Here is a 20,117-nt window from a genome sequence, read left to right as displayed (position 1 = left end):
TGAGACTATGAACTCATTAGGAAATGGTTGACTGAGGTAAAAATTTAAGTGAGAAGCAGGATGGCTATCTCCATCTTTTGTAGTTGTCAGAAGTTTACATATACTTATCCTGGGTATGGATGTCATGGTCATTTGGGGCTTTTAATGATTTCTTTGAGCTGTTCTTTTTCTAGGATGGAATAATTGTACAGTATACATCTTTTAATGGCTTTAAAGAACAAGAATTGGGTGCATAAGTTTGAATTCTCTGCTCTACACAGAATCAAAAGTATACATATAGGCCCAAGTACATACACTTCTACTAATACTTGGTTAATTGTCACTTATCAATTTCTCTCTCCACCAGACGCTTTTGGTAGCCATCCATCCATTCTCTTCCGGGGGGGGGGGGGGGGGGGGGGCTCTTGCTTTGAGGCAACAGTTCTAACCACTGCACCAGCCATCAGCAGGCTTCCGGCATAATTCTGGCTGGATATTTGACCACTTTTCTTGGCAGCATTAGTAGAGTTCATTTAAATTGGTTAGTTTCCTGGCGCAGACCCAGCTTTAAGCTTAGTCCTTTATGGAGCCATTCAGAAGCTGAATGATCGCCTTCTTTATCCATTCCAAAACCAGTTTTGAAGTGTGTTTTGACATGCTGCTGGAACAGGAACACTCAGCTGTGTCCCAGTTTTAACTGTCTTGTTGTTGGAGGTAGTCCTCCTCCTTCATTATTCCAACCAGTTTGTGCAATGTAAGTAAGTAAGTAAAATTTATTTATATAGCACCTTTCTAGAGAAAATCACAGTGCTTCACAACAATTAAAAGAAAACAGTGATACACAGTAAAACACACACAAACCACTAGTTAATCTAACAGTACCAGTGGCAGCAAACCAGGCCCAGAGCACGATGCTGCCACCACCATGCTTGACAGCTGGTCGTTCCTGGGTTGTTCTTGAACATCCTAAGCAATTACCTATCATCTGAAGGTGACAGTTTGGTTCTTCTTCCAGACTTTGGCAAAGTGTTGATACATCTGAATAACATGTACTTATGTACAATTATTGGAACTGATGATCTTGGAACCTGCAGTTGTTTAGAAATGACTCCAAGAGACCTTTTAAAACTTGAGTAAATCTACAATTCTCCTTCTTAAATCTCCTTGGACTTTCCTATTATTCTGAGCATTGGGCAATCCAGTGAGTGCTGTCAAACAAACCTTTTGCTTATGCTGGCAAAGAGAAACTACCAGTTGTAGTCAGTCATGATCACTATGAAAAGGTTAATAGGCCTTGGCTTTGTCAAGGTAAGATAGTGTAGAACCTCTAGCAATCACTTGTTAAAAGACTTAAGTGAGTGCACGTATATGTTTGAGGCTTTATAATTTTGACCTTATGTGGATTAGAGAAAATCCAAAATAAATTCAAATTTGTGCACCCTATTCTTGTTTTTTTTTTAAGTCATTAAAGATGTATGCTGCACAATCATTCCACCCTGGAAAAAGAACAGTTCAAAGAAATAAATATAAGCTCCTAATTACCATTATAGTCATGGCTATGATGAGTGCATGTAAACGTCTGACCACAACTGTATATACAGTCTGTGACTGCGAGTAAACAATTTTTGTTTTTGATTAACTGATTGTTTCATCATTTTTTCAGGTAACAATTTGGTCTTTATAAAGTCAGAGTATATGGTCAGTTTTCTTTCATTCTGAAAGATATCCACAAATTGCTTTGTTGCTTTAATGTATTACATTTTAGTTGATTATCACAATGACAAATAACAAATCTATCAAATTTTCTGTTGATCTATATATCATTTTCAATCTGTTATAGCTTTCTTGCTGATGGGTGGAGGAAATTTGACCCTGGTTTTTTGAAGTTCTCAATGTCCTCAGTCTGTACAGAGAGCAAATTTACTTAAAGAGCTAAATATAGAGACAAAGAAAACAAAGCATTGCAAATATGAACATACAACTCTTATATGGCTGTGTGGTATAAACTGTACTACTTGTGTAAGAGCGCATGGCCATGTGAAGAAGCAAATATGCAAATATGCATACAGTATTCAGAGCCGTTGTTTGCATACATGTGACACAAAAACAATGTATGCTCTTACAGATTATATATACGCACATTACACACATCCACCAGTCATGCTTCCTGCCTGAGAGTGATGCCTTTCTTCTCATTGCATGAGTACGACCTTATACAATGCTAAAATAGCTCCCTTTAGCACATAGATATCACGATCCTGTAGTTGTGGAAAAAGAGCCTGGGGGGAAATCAGAGTGTAGAGGAGCACGTAAAGTTCTCAGTGACACAAGTGGTGCAAAGTTTCCCCTTTGTGTCCTCACTGTCTGAATATTCACACATGATCACAAGTTCTGCATACGGTGAAGAGCATATGGCCCCTGTGTTACGAATGGGCTGAATAATTAACACTGATGCACATTGCCCTTCTGTCACTGTGAAACTGAATTATTTACCCTCAAATCCATTAGAGTGTACCCACGCATGCACCCACATGCACACAAAACCCTTGTGTATGACTTTATGCTGTCCACTCATTCATCAAATCTCTGTCTACTAACAAAAATGAAAATATTTGCACAGTGTCGTGTAGAGGAAATTAAATCAATCTCACTGACTCATGCAAAGGGAATAGTGGAAGTTGGAGCAGCAGAATGACACATGAGGACAGTTCCAACACCTGTAGGCGTACTGTACATCAACAGACACGCAAATACATGCCTACACCTGAGCTTCGTCCATGACAGGAGGAAGCAAAGAGGAAGGGAGTGAGTCTGTCTGTGCACCTGCCCACCTAAGGCAGGCTGCAAATAGACACCACCTGCGTACTGTGTGTTTCTACACACAGCGAGCCTTTCTGCAGTCTTTAACATTGCTTCATCTTCTCTCCATTAGTGTGTGTTCCTTGGTGTCATTATAAAGTTTAGCTTCTGGCTTTGGATTAAATTAAATTACACAATTTGTACCATGGGTCTCGGGGGAACCCTGTTTTTAGATGAATAACCTGCATTCTCTCCACCATGACTCAGCATTTGCTTGCTGGTTTTCCCCTTACCAGGCTGCTTGGGATTAGAGCCAGAGTCTGCATCCACTGAAGCATGCTTATTTAGCTCTCATAGGGCTAGAGTCACAGCGATGCATTAAAAAAAAAAAATGTTTTCTTGATATTCTTCTTCTTTAAAAGTGTCAGTATGTCTTCCAATTTTTGTTCCAGAATCTAATTGAGCAGTTGAAGATACTCAATGACAAAATGTCTTCAGGATCAGGTCCTAAAATACAACTGATGTTAGAGATGGAGGGCATGTTTATGATTGGAGAAGAGGGAAATGGAGCAGCAATTGAAAAAAATATAAACAAAGTAAATGTATTATCATTATTGTGGAATAAATGTTACTTCAGCTTAGAGTTCTGAGATTAGAGTAGACTAATCTTTGACTAATTTTTGACCGAGTAACTGAAGAAACAGATTTCTGAATACATGTCTGTTTTATTGAAGACCGTATTGTACAATAATAAGGACTTAGCTAAAAATCAAGTCATGAAATCGTTTTATTTACTGGAGTTGCGTGATGAGTCATGCAACTCCTGTACCCAACATGCTTCGTCATTACGCGATATGCATCTTTAACACTGCTTCACTGTGTTAACTTCATTGGCGGAAATCCCAGACCCTGATTTTTCATGTGCAAAAATATTCAAACTGCATTTCCAATTATAGGTGGACTCATACTGTGTCCCCCATACATGTGATATGCTAACTTTGTGCAAGGTAATAAAAAATGTGTACAATTACATGCACCATTTGGTGCAGTAAAGTTGGGGAAGCAATGTAATATTCTACTACCTGCTGTTTTATTCAATTAGGAAAGTGGAACTTCGACAGACTATTACATTAATTTTTAACTGTGCAGATGTTAGTTAACATTTTTTCCTTTGGTTTTATTTATTTGTTTTATTTTATGTCACCGAAGCTGTCATACCATACCACCAGGGCTAAAAGCAGCTCCTCCTTTTCTATTGTGAATTAAGATAGCGGCATCATATCAGAACAAAGTACAGTGCAAAAGAAGGAACAAGCACATATTTAAGATCTTTAATACTGTCAGTTGGCTGAAGAGTGTCAGGAGGAATACAGAGGCTGTAAAGCTTATGAGGGATCTGAAATATCTATTCAACAACCAGATACCAATTTGATCCTTAAAAGTGTGTGCCAATGGGTGAATGAAGACTTGCTGTATAAAGCGTTTTGAGTGCTCAAGAACAGGAGAAAATTTTAAGGTGTGTTCAAGCTGAATGTGCTATTCAGCTGTGACATGTTTTGACAAAGCCACCTCACAGCACAATAGGGAAATAATGAGGAGAGTTCATTTCAATGCAAGTTTTAACTGCATAAATACAAAACTAGAATTAGTTTTGACATCCTGGTTATCTTTTATCTCCTCCTGTCTACATCCCGCTCCCTCCCCCTTCGCTCCCTTTCTTTTTTTATCCCTGTCTTCCTGTCTTTTCTCTCTCTAGGTGGCGGTGAAGATAATAGACAAAACCCAGCTGAATCCAACCAGCCTACAGAAGGTGAGTTTGTGTTTTATGGCCACATGGTAGCATTAATATCTTGGTTACAGTGTTTGTGGGTTTTTCTGTTAGTCTTTCCTGAGTTCTTCCCGCTCTGTTTCTTTGCTCTTTGAACTCAGGATGTGCTTTTTTACATAATGTAATCATGTAGTCAGGAGAGACCACAGGGCTTGTTTAATCTCTAGCCACAACCTCCTTCACTCCTGTCTCTGCTGGTTGTGGTTGGTGCAGCTAAAAATATACATGCTGGCCTGTTTGTCACTTACCCTTGTCTAGCAGTCATAACCAATTAGAATGAAGGCTGTGGGACTGTTTCCTGATTACCAAGTCACAATCATTTTTTTTTTTTTTTTTTTTTTTTTTTTGCTGATTAAATACACACACATATGGCTATCTTTGTTATCTTTGTTCTGTCATTTACATGTTGTATTATTAATTCTCAAACCAAGTCTTAACCTTCAAATAGGTCTTTGAGTGGATGTGAAAAGGTAATGTCCTCGCTGTAGTGGGTTTAAACTGAAGCCGTTCCTCATAAAGATGGCTAGACAAGTAAATGCACAGATCCATACACATGCAGGCCTCATGGTAGTTTAGACCATGTTGAAGGAAAGCAGGAGCTGCCAACATCACCTACTGCGAGTCTAAAAATAAATCAGGTGTGCAGCTGACTGACAGGAATTCTTTTCACGGTCACGACATTATCGTAACGTGGCTCAGCACCGCTGCTGCTCTTTTACTTTCAGGTTTTTGTAAAAGATGAACAAATTGCCTAGCAACTGACTTACTCATTATGATAATGGACAATTATAACAACCACACCTACATAGATGGCACTTGATGGTGTCTTTGTAGGCCACCAGGGTGGGAAAATATTGCTCCTGCAAGATTCTTAATGGCAAAATAATGGCAATTAGCTTCTAAATAGTGCTTCCACATTATGTTGGTCTGAATGGAGATGAGTGAACTCTAAGTCAGTGAAGGCTGGCTTAATCAAGCACAATGTGATCATAAAGGGCTATTGTGAGACAAAATTTGGTTCACTGCTGAAGTCCTTCTTGGAGATCTGTAAAACAAGGTGGTTTTTTGCCTATCAGGGCATTTCTAAAATGATTATGTTTCAGCAATTGTCTTGGATCTTAATGGGATCCGACTGCAATTCTTTAGCCAATCAGTGTGAAGAGTGTAAGAGTTTCAAGCTCTCAGTTCCACGCTCATCTAATCAGACTGAGATAATTTTCGTTGTGTGAGGTCTTTTGTTTCGCCGCCTATTGTGTGGTTTCTAATCTGCGCACAAACTGGGGTAATGGACATTTTGTTTTGTATGTCTGATGCATTAATATTCTGCATATAAACTCACTGGGACTTTGCCAGGTTGAGGTCATGAGCAGTTTCGTACAGGATGGCTTGGGTTGTCCGCTGCCTGGTGTTGAACATAGCAAGACAGAGATATCATGTGAGTGTGCAGAGCAGTTAGGATATCTGATCAATTATTCAGTAGGCCTTTCATATGTGAGCTGCAGTAGTCTTACAGCTTTTCAAATTTTTTTTTTTTTTGTAGGGGATAAGGTGTTTTTAATGTAATATCATATATGCACATTAGTGTTTGTATTCACATGGGCAGATGACATCATCTGCCCATGTGTATTTGTATCAAGTGTAGATATTTGTTTGCATGCCTATGTGGAGCATATATCTAGTTATATATTTTCACGTTGTCTGCATCGTACTATAGATTCCTGTAATAGTATACAGATATGCCATCTGCAATGCAGAAGCTCGTTTTATAATGCAGCAGTCGTCTCCTGAATGTAATCGATTGTCTCATTGACCCAGAGTGTCCTATGCTATCCTTGTAAAAGCTCTATCATGAATATATTAAAGGGAACATGCACTCTCATATACAGTTCTCTGCTTGGGCACTCTTCTGACCTTGGACTGACCAGATAATGTCTTGAAAAAACAAGGAGAAGCAACATTGCAATTATTTGTTTTCTTTCTGTTTCCTGGTTATGGAAATTTGTAGTACTGCTGATTATCAAGCTAATGGCCAATTATGGTTTTCAAGCTAAATGGCTGGAATAACAAAAAATAATAAGTGTGGGTCAAGAGCGTAAAAATTAAAAGTCACTGCTGTACTGTGACGAGTAATGTGGATCATTTAATCCTATGTTTTATTAGGGCTGAGCAATTGATCTGATTTCATTTTCAGCCATGATTTTTGCTGTAAATTAGATGTTAGATTCAACTCATTGCCACTGTGCACACAAGGCACACAACGAAATGATCGTTCCAGATCACTCATCTAGAGACGAGCAACTGCAGTCATGCAGCCAGAGACCAGCGCCACCGTTAGGCAGTGTGGTTTAAATGTCTTGCCCAAGGACGCAGCGCAGGGACAGGGGCTTGAACCGGCAATGAAAACAATATCTTGTTTCATCTTGTCTGATTTCTTGCATTTCTGTTACATGTGTCACTCCTTTAAAAGGCCCAAACTCACTCTAAAAATCTATTTAAAAAAACATGAATCTTAACAAAGTCAATCATGACCCCCCCCCCCCCTCCCCCTCCCCCAATCAAGCAGTCTTATAGGTGAGCCTCAAAAAAATTTTTCCTGAGTATAAAAATATTCACCCATGGACACTTTATTGGCTACACCTTGCTAGTACTGGGATGGACCCTCTTTTGTTTTTCAAAACTGCTTAAATTCTTGAACAAGGTGCTGGAAACATTCCTCAGAGATTTTGGTCCATATTGACATGATAGCATCACACAGTTGCTGCAGATGTGTCAGCTGCACATCCATGATGTGAATCTTCTGTTCAACCACATCCCAAAGGTCCTCTATTGGATTGAGATCTGGTGACTGTGGAGGCCATTTGAGTACAGTGAACTCATTGTCATGTTTGAGAAATATGAGCTTGTACAACAGTACACATTCTTCCTTATTGATATAAGGAAGGATGGATCCATGCTTTCATGTTGTTCACACCAGATTCTGACCCTACAATCTGAATGTTGCAGCAGAAATTGAGACTCATCAGACCAGGCAGTGTGTTTCCAATCTTCTTCTGCCTGTAGCCTCAGTTTCCTGTTCTTAGCTGACAGAAGTGGGACCCGATGTGGTCTTCTGGTGCTGTAGCCACTTGCTTTGAGGTTTGACGTGTTCTGCGTTCAGAGATGCTCTTCTACATGCCTTGGTTGTAACGTGTAGTTATTTGAGTTACTGTTGCCTTCCTGTCAGAGCGAAGCAGACTGTTCATTCTCCTCTGATCTCCGACATCAACAAGACATTTTCAAATCATTCTCTGTAAACCCTAAAGATGGTTGAGTGGGAAAATCCCACTAGATCAGTAGTTTCTGAAAAACTCACACTAGCAACTGTGGCACATTTAAAGTCACTTAAATCACCTTTTTTCCTCATTCTGATGCTCAGTTTGACCCTCAGCAGTTTGTCTTGAATTGCTGCTGTATGACTGGCTGATTAGATATTTGCATTAATGAGCAATGGAACCTAATAAAGTGACCCATCAGTGTATAAAATTAATAAACAATTCCTGATATTCTTTACATCTTTTGCAGTTATCTCAGTATTTTTTCTGGATGATGGTTTTGTTGAAGGCGCTCTCCAAATTAGAAGATTAGACTGAATTTCATTATAATCCCTGAGGTTGTTTGGGCTGCTTTACTTGATCTGCTGTAACCCTTCACCAACAAATGGATGTAGAATTTAAGCAGTCATATGCAAATTTCCCCCTTTGACATCAGTACAATAGTAGTCATTGTATTTTTACTGCAGAGCTTCTTGGATAGCAAATTGATCGTCCCATGGTGTAGATTTTCATGGATAAATGCATGTCTCTAAAGCCGAGTGAACTTTTTCCAGAGGCAGCAACAAACAAGAGGATTGAGAAGGATTGTCTGGTGCATCAAAAAAAAACTGGTGTCTGAGCTGATCTGGAGATGATTAGATATTTTGCACAGAGGGTAAACCTGAAGAAGATTTGAACCATTCATGCTATTCCCTGTATAACTTTAGTGGAAAAGAGCTGCTTTTTTGTGACTCTGTTTCAGTGTGGGTGACTGAGGTTTGAGATGCCTGATTGGGCCACATCATTCCTCCACTCACTGTTAATGGCGATTCTTTCATGTTAGCCCGTCAAAATGCCACTGATAGTTCTTTTTATGGTCTCAGAGGAGCTGGGCTGTGGGCACACCATCTGGCACTGTAGGCACAGCCATTGCTGTGGCAGATCTTTTACTGCCACATGCATGCATACACACGCAAACCTGCATGACACATAGAGGCATAAGCAGCAGATATTTGGTTTAAGCAGAAGGCTTTAGCTGGCAGGACACACATTTTACCTTTACTTCACATCACAGATACAACACTTAACCCTCATTTTCTTAAGCATACCTGTGTGAGCCCACTGAGTCCTGATGATTTGATTTTAAAGAGGGGTTAGGAGAGGCCAAAATGAGACATGAGTTTAGAGTGAACCTCCACTCTCATTCCTTATGGCCTGTTGGCCCTGATGTGACTTTGAGGTGGTTTCAGCCCCAACAGGAAATGAGGTCAGCTGAGCTTCCAAAGCACCTCCTGAGATTTGCCACAGGAAATGCATCACATGTCATCTGTGGTAAGGGTTGTTGACGTTGTCATGGTTTTTAGGCATTTTAGCCCTAAAATAGGCCTCTCCGCTAATCCCCTCTGAGCAAACACTGCGCTCATCCCATCATCCCACTGTGCTGTCTCTTTGTAATCTGTAAATAAGAGTTGTTTCTTTTTCATTGCTTACAAGACATCAGTGAAATATTGAAGGATATATGATTGACAAGCAGTTGTGTTTTGTTCCACACATGACATGTAAAAGACTGAAGACCGTGAAGAAAGTGAATGAAACCACAGAAACAGTGGCAGCTTCTCCAAATATTATTTCTCATCCTAGCTCAGAGCTGCAGTTCTAACCTTTACTCTTACTCTTATATCTGAGTGTGACTGTGTGAGAAACCGCTTGGAACGATACACTGTGACTCTGTTTGTGTATTCTACGAAGAGCCCACTACGGGGTCAAGCTCTTGTAAATGGGTGTTGTTGATGTCTGCTTGTGCCTGCCATTCTGCATTAGCCAATGAAAGGCTGTTGAGCCTATGGGCTAGTAATGCTTTGGTCTTGTTCAGATGAGCGTAAGGTGATTGGACGGGCAGCACTTATGTCTGAGGTGAATCATAATACAACTGAAATGTTGGCTAAGATATGCACGGATTTACACGTTTGTGAATATTTTCTGCTCCATCACACACATTTTAAAAGTTAAAATGAGTTTGGTGAGAGATAAGTGTGCTTTTGGTTCTGTGGTTTATGAATAACGAGTGGGACATTGTTGCAGCAATAGAGAGTAATAGACAAAGAGATGTGCCTCCTCTTTTCTTTTTTTTTCTTTTTTTCAACAACTCGAGAGTCGAGGATGGGGCAGGGTAGTTTGGATCACATCAGTGACACTTTCGGTGCCTCATCTGCCTGTTTGTCTCTGTCTCTCACTGTCTTTCTTGGAAAAAGAGAAAGCTGTGGTTATTTACTGATACATGGTTTTGAAGTAATATTTGAGCACATTAAACATGCGTGCACATACCCACTAGAGGGATCATGGCTTGCAGGTTTCCAGACTACTCATCCTATCAATAATCTCCATGTTGAATGAGCAGCTGTGCTGCTGTGACTGAAATAGTCCAGCCAGTTCTTGTAAGTGTGCCCAGTCTGATATGTGCTCCTTCTGTATGGGGACTGCTGTAATTAAGGCTAGTTTGGGAGACTGGGTGCTCCTGGGTGGCTGGAAGTAGGTCACTGGCACAGACTACTGAGATTCAGCCGCATTGCAAATGATGTGTTTTCATGTGTATGATGCAATTATGTTATTATTTTATATATTACATTGTTATTTCTGTTATCATTGTCCACCTGAAAACTGCTTTATACCATGTTGTGACCTCCCACCCCCTTTACATTATAGATATTATTGATATTAATACTAGATTGGATCAAAGACCGCTAACTCATTATCTCCTGTCAGCCTGCATGGTGGCTACATCCTTATTGAGCTTGTATTGATGGGCACTGTGTTTGTTTTTGTCGTTTTCCACTGCCCCTCTCAGATTTGTTCTAATTTTTGTTTCCAAGTGGCTGCACACGTGCTTCCCATGTGAGGGGCTTTAGGGCAATGACGCAAACGAGAGAGAAAAAGAGGCGGAACAAGGCAGAGACAGGAAGAGATAAGAGACTGAGATAAAACACTGCCTCTGTAATTCATCAGTCATCCAGAATATTAAAGATTTTCTGTCTTGAGTGATGCATCAGATATTAAAGCACATGCTTGGACAGATGTATATCGGAGGCTGCAGCTTATTTGTTTATTCTTGGACATCTTCTGGTTATTGTGTCAGTGTGTTTCCACTCTAATTGACTTTGTTGCCATGGGGGAACTGCTAAGGCCAACATGGCAGCTGATGAATATGGAGCAGGGTTTGCCACACAGGAGAAGCTTGCTATTCTCAGCAACTCGGGAACTGGAAGATTTTTGTCCCATAACAAATTCAGCCTATAAAATCTGCATGCAGACACATTCCTTTAAAATGTCAAACTTAAAATGGACACATTAATGTATTAACTTGAGTGTATATTGTAAATGTGAACACCATACACTCAGTCTGTTTGAATATCATAACTGTGTCTGGTAATATACATCATATATGTACATCACTGGTGTATGTACATAATAATACAGAAATAGAGCACACAGATTAAATACAAAATCCAAGATTTTGATAATAATTTTGCACAGTGGATTTTAACTCAGACAATTGTGTAATTTAAAGTGAAGACTTTCAGCTTTAATTCAAGGGGATTTACAAAAATTTTGCTTGAACTGTTTAGGATTTACAGCCATTTTTATACATAGTCCCCCAGAGGCTCAAAATCAATTGGACAAACTAACATAATTTTAAATATAAGTACTGTTTTTAATACTTGGAAAATCCTTTGCAGTCAATGACTTCCTAAAGTCTAAAACCCATGAACATCACCAAATGCCGTATTTCCTCCCTTGAGACTCTCTGCCGGGCCTTTACTGCAGACACCTTCAGTTGTTGCTTGTTTGTGGATCTTTTTCTGCATTCATGCGCTGTTGGGTTCAGATCAGGTGACTGATATGGCCATTGAAGAACATTTATTTGCCTTGAGAAACTCTTGGATTGCTTTTGGAGTATACTGCGGGTCATTATTCATTTGCACTGTGAAGCGCTTTCTAATCAGTTTAGCAGCATTTGGCTAAATAAGCAGAGTATAGCGCTGTATACTTGTACAGAATCGATCCTGCTCCTTCGAGAACTGGTCACATCATCAATAAACACTAGTGACCCAACAGTGACCTCTATCAAGTGCAACCATACGTGTCCACAACATAACACTGCCTCCGCCATATTGGGCAGATAAAGTGGTATGTTTCTGTTCATGAGCTGTTTCGCGCCTTCTCCAGACTTTTCTCTTCCCATCAACTTCCCAAATTCTGGTACAAGTTAATCTTGGTTTCATCTATCCAAAGTATTTTAGATGTTTTCTGACACAGTCTAATCTGGTCACCTTGTTCTTGAGTGTAACCAGTGGTTTGCACCTTATTTTAAAGCCTCTGAAGGCATCTCTTGATTTTAAACTTTGACAATGATATGCCTACCTCCTGGAGAGTGGTGTTGATTCGGTTAGATGCTCTGAAGTTGTTATTCTTAACTATGGAAATAATACTTAGTTGCTAGCTTAGTTTCCAGCCCTGTCATTTGTCTCTCAGTGCAAAGGGACATCCTTGAAACTTTGTGATGATCTGTTTAAAAAGACCTAAAGCAGCATTTGTTTTGGACTGTTTATTTTGTTCTCTCGAGAGCATTTAAAGCAGTGGGAACAGTGTATGTGGGCTTGCTTCTGAATAAACTACAGTGCCCATGTTCATTGTAATGAAGGGAAAATGTCACTCAGTGTGCCTCATTGATGTTGTTTTAATAGTTTCTGGACAACAATGTGTAGCACTGAGCAATAGTCTATACCAGGCTTTAGTCATACAGACCATATTTTGTTTGTTTTTTATAAAAACTTCTGACTTCTTCTTGCATGGTGTGTGTGCTTTGGATCTAATGAGAGGCAGGTGAGCAAGTAGAGACAAGGAGCCGAAGAAAGAATTAGAGTGAGACGGAGTACCTGCATGTTGTTGAACCAGACTGTGGCTGAGAGGTCCCACAGAGTCAAGCCTGCTCACACTGGTATAATAGCTGTGTTTGATGACCTAGAAACACAGACTATCCCGGCACTTATGTAAGACCTAAAAGGCCACTGAAAGAAGTCGAACAGACACGCTGGTATACACACATTCATGCACGCCACAGCAGTATCCATTCTCCTCATTTAATTTGACACATTCGACAATGACATATTTTTCCTCATCTTTTGAAAAGACTGTGGATCAAAGCATCGCTCAGTTTTCACTGAGTCAAAGCCAGCAAATGGCAAAAATCTGTGCTCTGCCTCAGGTGTGAAATCCCAGTCATGTCGGTGTTGAAATTTAACACTCAAACACAAGCTCAGCAGAGCTCGACTGAGAAGCAGCAGAATGTAGATGATTCAACAGCACCTCTAAGTGGCTGCAGGAGCTCGTCTGGCATAAACAGTCACGCCAAGACTGAGTTTTAAATGATTCTAACTCTGAACGCTCTCCTTTCTGACTCATCACTCAGCTGTTCCACAGGGTGCTCAGAGAAATTAGATTGGAGGATGTGATTTTTCTTTTATCCTCTGCAGACTAGATTAGAAACTTTCTCTATCTGCAGTAGAGGGACCTTCTTCTGCATTTTGTTTTTTTTAACAACTATGTAACTAAAGTATCAGCATGATTTCTGCAGCTCTTTTTTGCATGCTCATGATAAGATGATTATATTAGGGAGCAGATGCCTGACTGGCTGTGAGCCTATGTACTGCCGCTCTGCAGTGACTGGCTGTATGTGTGTGATGCTGCTGACTGGCTGTTTGGATAACCGATTGGCCAGCTTGCTGGACTGCAGCGTGTCAGGGGAGATGTAATTCAGTACCCCATCTGTGTAGGGCAGGGTTTAGTACAATGTTGTCACTGCAGTAGTCATGTTGCTTCACACAGTCCACTTGTCCTGTCATCCTCATGTGCTGTTATGTTTCTGTAGATGTATGTAATTTTTTTGTGGCTGAGTTCCCTTCACTTAGCTCCCCTAATCAGTGCTTAATAACTGCTTTCCCAGCAGAAACTGAGCTGGCACTTGGTGCTCATTGATTATAATTTAATTTGACATATTTTTGGGTGCATTAACTGTTCATGTGTGTCTCTACAGCTCTTCAGGGAAGTCAGAATAATGAAGATTCTAAATCATCCAAATATAGGTAAGTCCAAACAGCAGCCTGCAGCACCTTTGGTGAGTTTGGCATTTCCACTTAAACTTAGACTTTGTAACAAGCTAAGCCAGTTTAACTGACTGCCAGATCCATCAAAAATAAGAATTTATTTTCCATCTGCAATTAATTTACAGTGCTGTGCAAAACTCTTGAGCCACCCCACATTTCTATGCATTTTGCTTCTAAGAGCCAGACTTAATTTTATTCTTTAAAGTGGTCTTGAGTAATAGTTCTCCAGGTTTTCCTGAGGGTCATTCAAGGTTTCTCTTTGGACATAGGCTGCTTTTAAACTCATTTTCAGTCCAGTCCTGGAACTGAACTGACCTGTTCATAACCTGTGAATCATTTAAGCATAAAAAAGGTGCCCAACTCAACTTAAAAGTCTGAGGAAACTGCACAAATAGAGGACAAAAGAAGAAGGGGCAGGCCTAAAAACCTATCTACAGCAGATGGAGAGTGTCTGAAAGTCATGTCCTTAAGAAATAGGGGGAAAAAAATCAGCAAAGATCTGACACAGGACCCGAGGGAAGCCTCTGACCCTTGAGTTCATCCATCTACTGTTTACTGGTTTCAGTTGTCATGAAGGAGGTCAACAGCGACTATCTACAGCCATCTGTAAAACATGGGGAAGCTCTGTCATGGTTTGAGGCTGGATTTCAGCCAGTAGTGTTGGGGAGCTTGTCAGAATCGATGGAATTATGAATGCAGAAAAGTACCACCAGATTTTAATCCACCATGCAATCCACCATCTGGAAAGTGTCTAATTGGAAATAGCTTTATTGTCCCAAACACACTGCTAATGTAGTAAAAGTATACCTGGCTAGAAACACAAACAATGGAAAATTATCATTCAATAATTGGCCACCTCAGAGCCCGGACCTCAACATTATTGAAGCAGTGTGGGATCATCTCGGCAGAGACCAAAACAAAAGGCAGCCAACATCCAGAGAAGAGCTTTGAATGTCCTTCAAGAAGCCCGGAGAACTATTCTGGAAGACTACTGAAAGAAATGAGAGGAAAGGTGCCTGAGAGAGTTCAGGCTGTGGTGAGGAATAAAGGTGGTCATACCAAATATTGACTTTGAAGCTTGTTATAATTGTACAAGCTCTGTTTTTTGCCTTATACAGCATACTGTATTTCCATTTATGTTTGCTTGTTTCAGTAAATCTCTGCACCTATTTCCCGTTTTCCTACCAAAATGTAAAGAAAATATGGCGTCTTGTTCTGATAGTTTTTCAAAAGTATAAGTATCATAGTTAGCAAATGCTTGACGCCACTCAGTATCATATTGGCACCATTCAGACTCAGTTATGAGTTTTATTGCATTAGGATAGACCAGACCAGTAAGCACATCTTACACCAATTCACAACCTCACTTAGTTTCTAATTTACTTCTCGTCTCTACCCTCCTGCTCTCTCCTTTTCCCACTTTGTCCTGCAGTGAAATTGTTTGAGGTGATTGAAACAGAGAAGACTCTTTATTTGGTGATGGAGTATGCAAGTGGCGGTAAGTAAAACATGAATGATTTTCTTTCATCTAATAATCATTGCAAAAATGTTTGATATTTACAAAACTGTCACTCCAGCTATGCACCATCTCAAATGAAATGTTACCTCAAAGCAAGCACTAGTACATGGTTATTATATGACTTTATGAATATACTTATTTATAATTACATATTCCTTCTTTCTACAGGAGAGGTGTTTGACTATCTAGTGGCTCACGGCAGAATGAAGGAGAAGGAGGCCAGGGCCAAGTTCAGACAGGTGAGTCATCAGTATCGCAGTGCTCACGCCTGTGTCGTCATTCCCTTACTGTTTTTTAAGAGAAGACTGCATGCACCAAGCTCAAGCTTCATCACCGACTGCAGAGGAAAGATGGAACAAATTCCTTCCAGATGCTGCTCTGACATCTAGTGGTGCTGCTGGAGCAACAAGGCACCTACAGTAGTTTGTGTATTTAGTAGCTTTTTAGATTGAGCAGAATTCAGTTTTTCTTTTTATTTGGTGTAACATCAGCAGGGTCTTTGCTTAAAGCCAGCTCTCCTTATGTTTTAAATCTGTCGTTGATGATTCAGAGGAACTGTGTGTGTGTGTGTGTGAGTGAGAGTGACAGTGTGGGCAGTTTGGTGTCTCTGTGTGTTTGTCACAGTGCAGTTCAAAATCCAGACGTGTTTGTGCGCGTGTCTGGGTGCATGCAGGTGGGTGGCTTCTGTCATAAAGAACAGCAGGTCTTCTGTGTGATTGATGTCATTTCTGTTCTAGCTTATCTAAGTCAAATTTTTTCCTAATCAACAGTCATAGAAACTGCTTCCTGTGTCCGTCACACAGTTTTTGCATGAGAGACATTTAGATTAAAAAAAAAAAATCTAAAAATGAAGAAATCATTAACTTCGGATAAAGATTAAAACACCCCAGTGATGCTCAAACAGTTTCTGCTCTATTTATGACTAAAATCTCTTTAAGGTTTTGTCTGCCATTTAACAGTTTTGGGGAATTTGGCAAAAATGAGCCAAATTAAAGATTGTGTGCGAACTACTAATAAAAAGTTCTGCTTGCATGAAAGCACTCTTTGTTTGAGATAAATACAGTTTGAAATAAATCATGGCGGTGCTAAAATCTTACACAGTATTCATCCTTCCATTTTCTTAACTACTTGTCCAGTTTAAGTTCACTGGGGGGGGGCTGGAGCCTTTCCCAGGTGGCATAGGGCGAGAGGCTGGGTACACTCTTAACAGGTTGCCAGTTTATTGCAGCTGTTCAAGTCATATTCACATCTATGAGTAATTTAGAATCACCAAGAAGCCTAATAACAGGCCGTGGTTTTGCAGTGCTTAGCACTGTGGGCCTTTTTGTGTGGAGTTTGAATGTTTTCCCTTCATGGGTTTCCTTCAGGTACTCCAGATTCTTCACACAGTCCAAATACATACCTGTTAGGGTCATTGTTGATTTTTTTAAATTGGTCTGTCCTGTCCTGAAAATATCAGCTATTAGTTGATTAATCAAAGGACAGATTCCACTGCTTTTTTCATGTATATACATTTTTTTATAATTACTTTTGTTGTTGCTTCTGTTTGTTGCAGCCCTTCTTTTTGTGTGTATTTCTATGTAATATATGTGATACTGTTCATGCATTATGTAATTACTGTTGTGATGCCTGTATTTGTTTGCATTTCAGATTGTCTCTGCAGTGCAGTATTGTCACCAGAGGAGGATAGTACACCGAGATCTAAAGGTGACACTTTGTGATCTGATTTCTCCTCACGACTATTCATATCAGCCAGTTCCAGTCAGTGTTAACAGTCCACATGGTGCTTTGTCCCTTTTCCTCCCCACTGCAGGCAGAGAACCTATTGTTAGATGCAGATATGAACATCAAGATAGCTGATTTTGGCTTCAGCAATGAGTTCACTGTGGGCAGTAAGCTGGACACTTTCTGTGGCTCTCCACCGTACGCTGCTCCCGAACTCTTCCAGGGAAAGAAGTATGACGGTCCAGAGGTGGATGTCTGGAGTCTCGGGGTTATCCTCTACACACTGGTCAGCGGATCACTGCCCTTCGATGGACAGAACCTAAAGGTGGGCAGCTGTTCTTTTGAAGTATCACTGTCTATAGTTCATATTGACTTAGAAACTACTTGGAAATATTAATGTTGCAACTGGTGATAAGCTGGGAAAAGCACTTTTCACCTCCACATGTTGATAAAGCGCTCTGTATTTTTTAGATAAATGCTTATGTAACCATCTGAAGTTAAGGTCATGTTGCACTTCAGTTTTGCAGATATTCAAAGTTGTGTGCAGTCAGACAATAGAAAACAGTGATTACACTGTACGCAAAGGGAGAAGTTTTTTGTTTTGTTTTATTATCACAGTTAGTACAACGTTTCCAGACAACAAACTGTAGCGTTGCTCTCATTCTCCCTCTGAGATCAGTTTGCTCCATATTCATTTATTTATTGTCCACATCACAGTTGAGATACTGCACCATTTGGGTTAATAGCAGGTTTTTGTGTGGTTGTGGTAGAAAGAAAGAACAAAAAGAATAGAAGGAGCCAACCGTAAGACTAAAAATGCAAGTTTCTGGATGTTCCGCCTCTGTGCTTCAGCGCATTTAAAAAAAAAACAAAAAACTATCCAAATAATTAAAGCTGCACTTTAAATGTTTTTCTAATTACATCTTTTATTTATTAGAATGTTTGAATAATTCTGTTTGAGTATGAATTTGCTTGGACAGCAAAAGCCGGATTACATGAAGGTGGGCCAAAATGAAAGTGCTGCAGCCCTTGAAATCTAGTTGGGTGTGAGCCATTCTGAGTTATGATGTTTAAATGCATCAGCTCAAAACTAGGTTACTTTAGTAACCAAATTAAGACTGGAATTTCCTGTGTGTTGTGTCTAATGAGACATTGTGGAGATTAATTCATGTTCCTTTAATAAAGGAACAGTTTGGGCTAAATTTAGTCAGATTCATTAAAGCAGCAGATCCATCTTTTTTGACTCTTCATAGCAGGGCTGAATGACCTGCAGTCTTTAAGGTGCATTAATCAATACAGTATGTAAATACAGCCAGCCAAAACGGAGCCATAGGAGAATAAATATTTGACTGACATTCACCACTTGCCTCCAAATTGTTGCTGAGTGCACACTTGATGAATAAATATGCAACGTTATACAGTGATTGTGTTTACACTGGGGTCTGCGCCTTTCAAATGGCCTACATGGAAAAAAAAAATAATGCTGCTCCTTTTGTTGCTGAACTTTGTTGCTAAATTCTCCCCCTGTCTGTCTGCCACTTGGCGTGCAGGAGTTGAGAGAGAGGGTCCTGCGAGGAAAGTATCGCATTCCTTTCTACATGTCCACAGACTGTGAAAACCTGCTGAAGAAACTGCTTGTGCTCAACCCTGTGAAACGAGGCAGTTTGGAGGTATTATCTGTGTTTGCATTGATACGTCTTAACAGTTATTTCCTCTCCAGCAGGATGCCTGGAGTCAAACATGATTCGTTGTAAGCATGGAAGCGCATAATTGCTGCTCTTGTTGGGTGGGAACCAACAGTGTTTTTTTTTGTTTTGTTTTGTTTTTTTAATTAATAACCTGTCAGATCAAGATTGGGAAGCAACATTCTTGATGTGATGAAGGCATTCATAGATAGAAAAAAATAAATGGAATGGAAATAGTCGTAATTTCATGTACAAAATTCTTATATGTTCCATCCATCCATCCATTCACTTCCGCACATCCTGTTAAGGGTCGCGGGGGGGCTGGAGCCTATCCCAGCTGTCATAGGGCGAGAGGCAGGGTACACCCTGAACAGGTCGCCAGCCGGTTGCAGGGCCAACACAGAGGGACAGACAACCTTTCACACTCACATTCATGCTCTCATTCACACCTATGGGCAATTTAGATTAGCCAATTAACCTAACCCCAGTAAGTGCATGTCTTTGGAATGCGGGAGGAAACCGGAGTACCCGGAGGAAACCCACGCAAGCACGGGGAGAACATGCAAACTCCACACAGAGAGGGAGAGGCCTGGGCCAAGGTGGAATCGAACCCAGGCCTTCCAGATGGTATTCTAACTGTGAGGCAGCAGTGCTAACCACTACGCCACCGTGCTGCCCCTTCTTATATGTTGTGCATTCATTTTTAGGAGTTTGCAAATTGTGGGTAGTTGTCAGTTCGGTTCACGCTCTCATTGTATCCAGGTCAATACCATCCCTGCACTCAGAATCAGGCTCAATAGTAAAGATTTCTCCAGCAATAATAACAATTGATCACTGTGTTGTCACCCTCTTGTCAAATTTCTGTTGTGTGTTGTATAACTAATTAATTACAAGCCATTAAAGAAGACATGCACTTTTTTTTATTGCCTTGTTTCTTTGTTAGCAAATCATGAAAGACCACTGGATGAATGTGGGTTATGAAGAGGAGGAGCTTAAACCTTACATTGAGCCTGAGGCGGACTTCAGTGATTCATCCAGAATAGGTTTGCCACTCTGTCTCTGTGTGTGTGTGTTGATTTCATTCTTTGTCATTTCAAATTCTTGGATTCTTGTTTCTAATGTTGTCTGACT

General features: G+C 40.2%; 1 protein-coding gene across 6 annotated transcripts in view; it reads left to right on the top strand.

Annotated features, from left to right (window-relative positions):
- Positions 1 to 20,117, top strand: part of mark1 (MAP/microtubule affinity-regulating kinase 1) — a 37,946-nt gene that overhangs the window by 9,008 nt on the left and 8,821 nt on the right. For all 6 annotated transcript variants that reach the window (XM_030747714.1, XM_030747713.1, XM_030747710.1 and 3 more), the window contains exons 3-10: positions 4,535 to 4,588; positions 13,988 to 14,036; positions 15,490 to 15,555; positions 15,745 to 15,815; positions 17,227 to 17,283; positions 17,390 to 17,626; positions 18,852 to 18,971; positions 19,930 to 20,029. In XM_030747714.1, coding sequence (XP_030603574.1) covers positions 4,535 to 4,588; positions 13,988 to 14,036; positions 15,490 to 15,555; positions 15,745 to 15,815; positions 17,227 to 17,283; positions 17,390 to 17,626; positions 18,852 to 18,971; positions 19,930 to 20,029 — 754 coding nt within the window. The remainder of the gene's footprint in view (positions 1 to 4,534; positions 4,589 to 13,987; positions 14,037 to 15,489; positions 15,556 to 15,744; positions 15,816 to 17,226; positions 17,284 to 17,389; positions 17,627 to 18,851; positions 18,972 to 19,929; positions 20,030 to 20,117) is intronic.

This window comes from Archocentrus centrarchus, chromosome 15, assembly GCF_007364275.1.
Source record: "Archocentrus centrarchus isolate MPI-CPG fArcCen1 chromosome 15, fArcCen1, whole genome shotgun sequence".
Classification (NCBI taxonomy): domain Eukaryota; kingdom Metazoa; phylum Chordata; class Actinopteri; order Cichliformes; family Cichlidae; genus Archocentrus; species Archocentrus centrarchus.
This window is presented reverse-complemented; position numbering and strand designations above follow the sequence as displayed.